Below are 11,094 nucleotides of genomic sequence, written 5' to 3'. Positions count from 1 at the left end.
AAAAATATTTTACTCACACTGGAAAAGCTCTTTACACTCACTCGGTAAAGCGAAAACGTGGCGCTAATAAGTCATATAGCTATTCAGGGGGGGGGGGGGCAAATGTGCCTGCCCAGCCTCGAAAAATGATAAATCGAGAATATGTTGAAAAAGAACACGGATTTGAGGGAGAAAAAGTGCTTTGGCCCCCTCTGGAAAAAATCCTTGCGACGCACATGGTTGACAACCAGTCGTCCACGCGACAGCCACCGTATAGGAGGCATTTGCCATCATGTTGTCTAGTAAATGCTGAACAATATAAACTTTTGTTAATACGGATTCAAGTATTTCCTTTTCCTTAATAATGTTTTTACTCCAAAGTAAATGTTCCTTCCTAGCATTGTCCACATCCACATCTGTCTCTACATCTTCATCTTCATCTTCTAGCCCCTATATTCCGTAACTCTGTGTGAGTTGAACTTTTTGCTGCTGAAGAGACGAAACAGAACATCTGTTTCCCACATTCCTGCAGTCGTCGTCGTCATCCTGGCTAAACTTTCTTCATTTCGTCCATCCCTTCATTGTACGTCAGGTATAAAGTGACTGATACCCCTACAAGTTTTCGTCGTTTGCCTGTCCGGTGTCCTGTCTTCTAGCATCCGTCTCAGCTTCACTTTTCCTGCGCCTGGTCCAGCCAACATTTTTAAACTGTTCCAGCATCTTCATATTTACCTTGGTGACTTCTCTACAATTTTCCTGCTTCTCGCCGCCATCTTCAATCTGCGTCCATCCGCCACCTTCTTCAAAGTTTTCCAGCTTCTGTAGCCAACTTCGCCCCGCTATTCCTGCGTCCTGTGAACTGTTATATTTCATTTCTGTATTTAATCAGTCCCTCTCCCTAAGTCTTCACTCTCTCCTTTCGTCTCTTGTCTTCTCACACTCTGTTCTGAACTTCCACCAGAACCAACTCTCTGTCAAGTGATTTTAGTCTGTGCTTCAAATAAAAACACAAAGACCCGATAATCCTTGTCAGAAGTTTTTATTTTTTCAAGTGTTTCAAGATTTTTCTGTTCAACTCCTTCTATCCGCTCGGGCTATACGCGCTACGTGGAAACATCATTTTATATTCATGTATGTCTCTCTTCTGTTAAAAGTAACCAAGACTCTAGGCCTTGTATAGTCAAATAACACTATGATACAAATCTATGTGTTTACACTATCAAGAACGATGAGAGCTCAAATCCTGATGATACTTTCCATACTTCGTGTATGTTCTCTATATCAACTGCTGAACTTGCCTTTGTACCTATACAGCTGATCCCAAACAGAGAATGGTTACACCCAACCTCGTCCCCACTGCTTACTTTATTTCCAATGTATTTCCTCGTTTCCAATAGTAAGCCCTGCTTTCTTCCTGCATCCTTCGATACCGCAAATGGCTGGTATGATTTTATATCCTGTACTTGCTTTTTTTTCCACGTGCATTACGTGTTTTCATTGTACATGTAATTATAACGTTCGCGTCTTCTCAAAACACTCCTTTCCTTTCCAATTTGCTCATATTAATATAAATGTAATACATTGTATTGGCGGGATAAGATTGTAACATTCTAACCTCGAAAACAGTTGTGTTTTCGTAACTCACGGTGCGAACGAATTGATGTTGTTTTAGCCCCCGACACCGCATACAAAAGAAACGTTAATGTAACGCACATGCAAGCACCAGACCATTCCTCGTTAATTTTGCACACGTGTTCAACAATTTGCAATTGAAAGAACACAGTTTTTTGGCGGAATGGTCCTGGTTGGAGGTATTAGGATAGGTTTCTCAAGCCTCTACTTATGGCCTTGTGCCATGTGACGTCACGTCTACGAGCAACCCAAACATTTAAGCGTCTTTTGCATGATATTTGGCCCACATTAACAGATTTGTCAACACTTTTAAACCATTCATATTAAAACATGAATTCATGTTGGCCTGTGCATGCAGTGCAGATGATATTCGTTTGCTGAATGTTTTGCATCACGTGACACAACATCAAATTTGGTCAATTAATTAGATTTTGCCCTTCACCGACGCATAAACACTGTATATTCAGTGTGTTTCCTCCCGAGTGAAAGTTGGACAAAATCGCTCGGGTGGGACTCGACCACATGACCTCCTGCTTTTCTAGTGCAGACGTCTCACCACTCGACCACCGAGCTAACGGTTCTGATCATACCTCCAAGATCGATCTCAGTCTGTCAACATATCACTACAAAATATGCCTATGCTGATAATGTGTATAGCATTATTTTCATATCCAATTTGGTAAACAAAACATGGTCCATATGCCTATGCTGATATTGTGTATAGCATTTTTTTTCCTTCATGTTTTAGATATATTACTCTACAGCCAAAATCGATCATTTCAAGGTTAATTTCATCTCTGTATACTCATGTGCAGGGTATGATCCGACAGCGATGATCAGTCTTGCCGTGTCTGTATCGTTGTTGGTGGTGTTAGCTTTTGTAGTTGTTACTTGTGCTGCAATGTGGTTGAAGAGGGAGCGAAACACAGAGAAAATAACTGGAGTTGACATCGAATTGGTAAGTCTTCTTGTTTGACTTCAATGTAGGTGTGGTAAATAACAGCGCAAGGAAGGTTCGGCTAGACGTCCAGTTATATTGTTTTGGAGCAAAAGGTCTGCTATAATAAGCCGTGGTTTTTGCGACTGATTTTTTTTTCGGCAACAAGAACACGTTGCTGGCTGGTTTAGTGCAATTCCTGCGGGTGTTTTATCAGTGGTTTCAAACCACCCACGTGACGCGTACCAAGAACACAATTTCAATCCATTACTTGCTGTTGCGGGTTATTGAATCAGAAACAGGAAGCAAGTTTTCCTCTCAGGGTCTAATACTGTCTCGAGTAAGAACGTAAATCCTGGTAACGTGAATATGACCACGTGTGGCGATCTTTCTTCTTTTCAGACGGTTATTGATGGTGACACGACACTCCCACGTTGGGCTGAGGGTATAAGCTTTTGTGGACTGATATGACTTTGCATCATTTCGTACTTGGAAAGGGGCCACTTTCTGAAGTCATAGCTGGAACTGTAAAAAGAGGCGGAAAGGATATCTCCTCGGCAATCAAGCAGTTGAAAGGTAGAATAGAGTGAATAACAGGACGTAGCGCGTGTTTACAATTTTGATATATGCCATATTTCCAATTTGATTTGCCGTATCGGTGGTATTTATTGATTTTGTCTGGTAAAGTATATAACCCACTATATTAAATTAGATTAGTCTTCTTTCTGGAAACTGTTTGAAAATGATAATAATATCACTCTGATATCAATATTGTTTATTGGTTTGTTCTTTTTGCCACTAGGAAGACAATCCCAGGTTATAAAGATAACTTCTGGGCCGAGTTTCAAACCTTGACCACAATCGTATACCATAAAATATCGTTGAACTTCTTGGAGCATGCTTGCATCAGGGTAAGACAATAAAGATTATGCATCATATTTTCTTGCACAAATCAATTGAAAACGTTCATTTGGAGGTCTGTGGATCGGGGTAACACATTTTCACATTTCATCATGATAGGATCAACAACAACACAGGAACGATAAGGGGTTTGCTTGTATTAGGTCAAAAGAGGGAACATATAGTTAGAATTATCGTACTACTGTGAAAATTGCGTTGAGAATCAAACACTTTTTTTAACACTGTCTTGCTGGTTGTAAATTTGTGTAAATACGGTTTATGGATACTGTTTGGCAACTGAATATTAATGTTAACCCGAAAAAGGGCCTGGCGGATTCCACACCCTTCAACGTTTTCCGCGATAGCCTTGAAAAACAAAATTTCGCAACCCGAGCTGCTCTTGCACATCTTTTGATACCAAAACATAAAATTCGGACCACGGGTTGCCGAGCAGCGAAACATTTTCCTGCGCTTCGCACCGTAAAAACTTATTTTGCCCATATAATGTACACAAAGCAGAATTAACATTTGTGCATATGAATCATCAACTAGTCATAATTCCAAAATAATTTTATCCAAAGTCATGAAGTTTCTTGGGTGTGTTTATACAGTATTGTTCTATGCTTGTACAGAGCTTCATAATTTCCGTCACTCGATGACCGAGATCTTGGGGGTGGGGTGGAATCCGCCCCCTACCCTGAAGGATGGTCAAAATAACCCGGCTTTTTAGGGTTAATGATTGAACACGTACTGGTTCTGTTTAGCTTCTAATTTAGCTTCTAAACATAGTCACAAAGCAATAGCAAGATGGTGTTTAATTGCTAAACAATAAGTGAGTGGAGATCCGGTGGGAGGGAGTGCTAATCGTTCACATCACCCTCTGCCTCACTAATATCTGTCATTTACGTATTATTAAGGGGAAAAATAAAACATGTCCTTCTTAAATAATATCGGTTTACTCTCTAAGGCACTCGACCCTCAATTATTTTGAGTATCCAATCTCAGCAACTCCTTGCCTGAGAGAAAAAAACATGCTATAGACATCAACGCCCAGGCACCCCCTTAGAAAAAAAAATCCACCATAACATTGGGCAAACGGTCATTGAATAACATAGACTTGTGTCAGTTTGAGTGTCAAAGTGATGACATCCCAATTTTATCCTCAAACAGGAGTCCTGTATTTGGCTTTGGAGTATCTTCCTAATGGCAATCTTTGCGACTTCCTGTGGAAGGCTCGTATGCAACCGGAATGAATGGGGTTGCCCTGTCATCAGTTCATTTGATGAGGTTTGCTCTCGATATCGCGGAAGGATGAAACACCTTGCCGACTTAAAGGTCCTTTTCATTTTAATTTATGGCAGTCACAACAAGTAACTAGCTTTGTGCAAGCCCAATTTTCCAAGTCAATACTAGAAATGACTGGTATCTAAGGTTGTGAAAAAAATGGGCAGTATTGTCGGCGATTATGTAGTGACCCTATGGTGCGTTTAGGTACACTACTAACAATCCGAATTACAATCACACATATTATATCAAACTCACTGCATACGTAGAGCAGGTTTTAAACAACTTGTAAACACAATATAAAACACGACACTATTAAATCTTGCAATATTTCTTAGAGTCAGTATTAAGAAGGGCCTTGTCTGTTTAATATGCAGATCATTCACCGTGCTTTGAAAGCCAGAAACATTCTGCTTGGCGAAGGTTTTTCATTGCCAAAGTGTCCAATGTCGGGCTGTCCAGAAATAGGAGTTCCTATACTGCCACAACATCCCAAGTAAGCTATACTTTATCTTTTGTGTCTTTGCGATTTCTTCATTTACCTAGCTATTAAAGGGACTATCAAAAAAAAAACAAGCTTTGAAGAAGAAAACGAGATTATTTTGAAGTGCGCGCAAATTGTTATTATCTAATAATATGCCAAACGTCTAAAAAGCGCCGTTTCTTCAATGCCCAATTCAGGCATTCAGGGTAGTTAGGGGGTTTTCTATACCAATATAATTTCCAATTTTGGGACATGTCAAACGAGACCTTATGCGTTGCTTATGCGTTATGCTTATGCGTTGAGGTGGAGTTTGAGGGCAATGGTTTTTGTATTGTCTGGATAGGCATGAGTAAACTTTTTGTGAGTTCATTGTAAAAAAAAATCAAATCAACAATTTAACAAAGAACACCCTATAAGATACCTGCATCGCATAAGGTCTATAGTTTATAGTTTAACCAACTTTTTCATTTTTGTAATGGGAATGTATAACGGTTTTACAGTAAAGACGGATTATCTGTTTGGTATTCACAACTATGATTGTTTTTTACAGCGACGTCTTCCAACCCGCTGGCTTGCACTTGAATCTCTGACCAAACAAGAATACACAACTAAGAGTGATGTGTAAGTATTGCTTTGCTGATTTCATTATATACATCAGTGCTTGACTAAAAGCTCATTTTGTGTTCAGCTACGCCCATAAAACACTTCTCATTCAGATTAATTGCAGAAAGCAGTCATTCTGGGTCAATTTACAACAAGCTATGCAATGCGAGATCGTTAAATGTGACAAATTTTCCACTCTGCGAGCTTTGCATGGCGATCCTACTCCTAGCCCATTACTCATAACTCAGTTTTGTATAATGCTTAGCATATTATTATTGTTCTGCAATTCTTCCTCTGTTTTGTGTAATGTCATGCCTGATAGAAGCTATGGTTTCTAGGTTTTGCCACCTTACTGGCCTTTATATCTCAACTAATGCTTGTTTCTTTATTTTGTTATTAAGAGAAAACAAATGTGTATGTGAATGAAAAACAGTGACGTATCAAAATAACTTTTCTTGTGTTATTTTGAATGCATGACATCAGGTGGTCCTTTGGGATTCTCTTGTGGGAAATCGTCACTCTTGGTAAGTTTGAAGAAGTTTTTGGTTAATCTTTCACACTAGTCTGACGGTTGGACTAATCCATTGTTTGGATCATGCTCCAGACACGATATAACTACTAGTGCAGGGTATGGCAGACACAATAGGAGGACGCTGTTTGATTTGGGTAAAGTCTGTCATGAGTCTTTTGCATTTACCCAAACCAAATAGCGCACTCCTACTATTTCACTAGACACTGCCCATTGGTTATTGTTGTGTAAGAACAGAAAAAAAGGATCGTGAAATTTAGGCGTTCCAGTACAACCCTTATGGGTATGAAAAATCAATATACATGTCATTATTTACACGTACAAGTTATTTTCAGGTTTGATGACGTCAGCAGTCAAAAACAGAAATTGAATACTAATTTAGATTAGAGAGGATACAAGTTCATCATGAAGGAAAAGAACTTATAAAAATATGTAAATTATAAGTGTAAGCATTAATAATATATAATTTCCTGTTTGATGACGTCACAGCATTCGGAAGTCCAAGGTGAACATTGAACGCGGATATGATTATTTGGGTAACGAACATTAGCAGTTTAACACTGATGAAATGTTTGATTTGAATTTTAAAAAAATGATCATTTGAAATTCTCCTACAATAATTTCCGGTCTGATGACGTCATGATTCTGAAACCATAAAGAGTCATAATGGCGTCGTCATGCTCATTCGTGTTTTAGCATTCCTCAATTTGTTTGTAGTTAAATTGTTTGGTTTTTGAGTTACAATCATTTTTCTTTGCATTTCATTCATTCCTTTTTTTTCCAAATAATTGGTGTCTACGCAATACATGTATAATTCTACGAAAAGAAAAGTAATGTGGATGGGGGGTCCCCAAAAAGCAAATGCTTGTCGAGTAAGGATCCCCATTAATATTAATTAACAATTACATGAACAAAATGTATTAACACTGAATACACATACAATAAGACAATAAACTAAACCAGAAAGGACAGTAAGCCTTGTAACCCTGTGAGAATATGTAAATGAAAGACTAAACAGAGTGAATATAGCCACTGGGTAGTTAAATTGGCCTGATTTTTTGTTTAAATAATGGCAGATTCCATAAAAAAAAACATTTATAGAAACATCTAGGGAGTTCCACAGATTGGGACCCTCGTGCTTGACTGTACTTTGGGCAAGAGTGGTACGAGCAAAGGATTGATGATATTTTTTAAACTGTCTGGTAAAATGCTGATGCACTTCTTTATTTTTTTTTGTAAACATAGAAGAGATGGATTTAGGTAATTTGTTATGATTTTGTTGGTACATGAAGGTCCCAAACTGGAGAGTTTTTATAAGTTAAAAAAGAGGATTGCTATGTTTGAGGTACGAAGCAGATTTAATTATTCGCATTTTTTTTCTGTAGTTAAGTATTCCGTTTGATTTGACCAACACCACAATTGCCCAATGCTAAGATCACATATATGTTAAGTACTGTAAAATTAAATTATTGTAAATTAAAATAATATGTCTTGAGGGAAAAAAGCCTTCAGTTTACATATGACTCCTTTGTTTCTGGAAATAATGGCGCAGATATTATTAACTCGTTTATACCTTGAAAAACTCTCATCGACATGAATACCTAAACATTTCACACAATCAGGTTTTATGCCTTGTATATCGTCGACAAAGATTTCAGGTAGGTTATAATATTGTTTTTTTACTAAACAGCATTAGTTTTTTTATAATATTAAAGGACAACCTGTTTGCTTTAACCCAATTAGACATTTTCGTAAGTTCAATATTAACATTTTCAAAACGTATTAATATCTGGGTGGCTATAGAATAGGTTGCTGTCAAGTGTCATCAGCAAATTAGATGAAGGAAAATAAGTCAGAAGATTGATCAAAATCATTTATTGATCGAAAGGAAAAGTGGTCCCAAAATGGATCCTTGCGGAACTCTGTGCAAAATTATACTAGATGAGGACTGAGTTCCACTAATAGATACCTTCTGGCCCTATACCTGTAGAAATAGACATGTTTTAAGGGTTTGACGATTGCCCGGATCACTTCCTTAATTAGCGAGCTATTAATTAAATCAAAGCCTGCACTCCTTGTATTAGGCAAAGTACATACAATGTCAATAATGTCTTGCTGTGTGACTGGATATAAGAAATAGAACTAGCGTTGGGGTTTAATAAGTAGTCCAGTACAATTAAGATCATTGGAGGGCATTTGATTACAAAGCTTTTACCAATGTTTGTAAAGTATTGGTTGCATTGATAAGCAATAAAATGTGGGTTATTAGCGTAATGCCTTCAATATCAATGGCAGTAATTTGGGTTGAGAATTATTATGAAGTACATTATCAATTATTTCCCATGTGTTTTTAATATTACCTTTTCTTTCTCGAACTGATATAGCAATTACGTTTAGATGTTAGATAAGATGTTTTTTATACCGTACTACTTATAGCGATTTGAATCTGTAGGATTTGAGATAAACCTATGACATAGCTTGTTCTTGCGATTAATGGAATTACATAAGCTATTAGTAACCCAAGGGGATTTCAGAGTTAATTTACGCGACGTAGACTTACTGTGCCTAAGAGGAATATACCTTTCAACGTTAGTATTAAAATATCCATGAATTTGATGAAGGCTGTAGTTACATCCTGGGTATCGAATATTAAGTGCTTGTTAGCAAGATTTTCTTGAGAATAATCACGTGTGAGAGTGGGGTGGGGATTGGAACGATTCTTAGTAAAAGGGAAGAAGATCTGATATGTCCGTCATCAGCAAACCGGAATCTGGTGTGGGTAATATTTTAGAAATATATTATCAGCCAAAGTTGCAGATGTGAATAGATACCCTAGTATAGTTGGTTAACTAATAAACGGTATGCATGAGGAAGAATAAATTAAGTCTCAAAATTCCTGTGACTGACTATTATTATCAGAATTGATTAAATTTAAATTTAAATCATCTGAAATTGAACAGGGCTCGTTTTCATTAGTTATTAGCTGGAGCAGATTTTTGGAGCAAGTGATTAAACTATTGGAATTAGCATCAGGGCTTTATATACAATTCCTGGCGAGGCTGACCAGTCCTGGAAGGGTTGCGATGGGGGACATCCGCACTTCATTGCACTTCCGGTTGATGTTGAGCCGCTAAACTCTATTGATCATTCTGTTCAAGAGTGTTACAAATCAAAGAAGTTTGTCATTAAGCTCTGGCAGGAGCTTTTACATGTCAATTGGTGGTCAGTCTGTCTGTCCCGAAAATTGACCAAAAGTATGGTGTTCCATAATGTGCTATCGGGGTCGCATTTTCAGCGTCGCATTTATTGTTATTACTACTGTTATTATTATTATTTATTCGGCCAACAAATGAACAAAAGTACAATGACAAAGCAAATATATATCATATAGTAAATTGGAAATTGAAAAGTAGAACCAGACAAGACTGAACGATGCGAGTAGGAATGGGTTGGGGGAGGGGGGGGGGAAGGGAGGGTGGACGGTTTGACAGGGGAGAGGAGATACAGGGACAGAAAACAACAATAAAACATTCTAAACCGGCCAGGGTAAACAAAGTGTACTTAAACACTGTAGCCCTAAGGTCTGCCTACCCATGCTCAATTATCTACACAAAATTAAATAGTATACAATAAAAATATGAATATATAAATAAAAAGTAATGAACAAACACAAAAACAAAACAAAAACACGCACAAAAAAACAAACAAAACAAAACAAAAACACACATTTAGTTAGAACAAAATGGCAAGCAAATGTAAATATAATCGTATTAATGAACAACACAGACCAAAATGTCAAGGTGCAACGAAATTGAAAACATAAACCCACTTGTAAGCTCTTGCAGGATTATTTTGATCGATTTCATGCAAGACTTTCATGCAAGACTTATTTCAACGTCAACCTCGCTTGAGTCTAATACGGCCAGAGATTATTGTGCACTCGCGCTTGTTTTAAAGAAAATCGCTAATAATTTGATACCAGATGACGTCATCATGACGTCAGAGTAATAATTATGCACACTTCAAATCAGATTTTATATTTTTTTTTAAATTTCAGGGTAATGATTATTCGACGCAACTTATTCAAGTCATCGGCGTCCTGCTCGTTATAAAAAAAAAAAGAAGAAGATTACTGATTTACGAATTTACCCATCAAAAAGCATTCTTATTCTACCATTTAAAGAAAAGTCGCGGAAGGGGGGGGGGGCGGGATTAATATGTAACATTTCAAAATAGTGATTGGGTTGATCCCGATCACGCAATAATCTAGGTCAAGATCTGGAAACCGCTTCCTCAATCCATGAAGGAAATAAATATACACTTATACGATTAAAATCCATTTTCCCCATCGTTTAGGAGGTAAACCCTATCCAGCCATCAGTGCCAAGTCACTGGCGCGCAAACTCCAGGAGGACTATCGCATGGAAAAGCCCAGTAACTGTAATGATGAACTGTAAGATTAACTCGTATAATAAATTTTCATCTTTGAATTGCTTTTGAGACTATTGTTGGCAGCTTTAATGAACTTGAAGCCGAGTTATAAATAAGTAAAGAAAGATAGCACTTAATATTGTAATTCCAGACTGGCGTTGCAATGTTCCGCCGAATAATCAAAATGACTACATTAGAACAGACATATAGACTCTGGTTTCAGACAGACAAACACTATGAATCAATTTTAACATTGACCAGAAAGGCGTATCAAATCCAGACACTTCATTTAGTCATTTCGAACGGATGCAAAGG

General features: G+C 37.6%; 1 protein-coding gene across 1 annotated transcript; it reads left to right on the top strand.

The window, feature by feature from the left end:
* Window positions 1-1,774: 1,774 nt before the first annotated feature.
* LOC115922104 (tyrosine-protein kinase receptor torso-like) lies at window positions 1,775-10,805 on the top strand. Its single transcript, XM_030980184.1, has 6 exons — window positions 1,775-1,790; window positions 2,427-2,569; window positions 3,355-3,459; window positions 5,767-5,837; window positions 6,303-6,343; window positions 10,708-10,805. Exons 1-6 carry the CDS (start codon window positions 1,775-1,777, stop codon window positions 10,803-10,805), a joined length of 474 nt encoding a protein of 157 aa, XP_030836044.1.
* Window positions 10,806-11,094: the final 289 nt, after the last annotated feature.

Source organism: Strongylocentrotus purpuratus, unplaced genomic scaffold (genome assembly GCF_000002235.5).
Source record: "Strongylocentrotus purpuratus isolate Spur 01 unplaced genomic scaffold, Spur_5.0 spur5_contig_191, whole genome shotgun sequence".
NCBI lineage: Eukaryota > Metazoa > Echinodermata > Echinoidea > Camarodonta > Strongylocentrotidae > Strongylocentrotus > Strongylocentrotus purpuratus.
The sequence above is the reverse complement of the archived record's forward strand: the minus strand, read 5'-3'. Positions and strand labels throughout refer to the sequence as shown.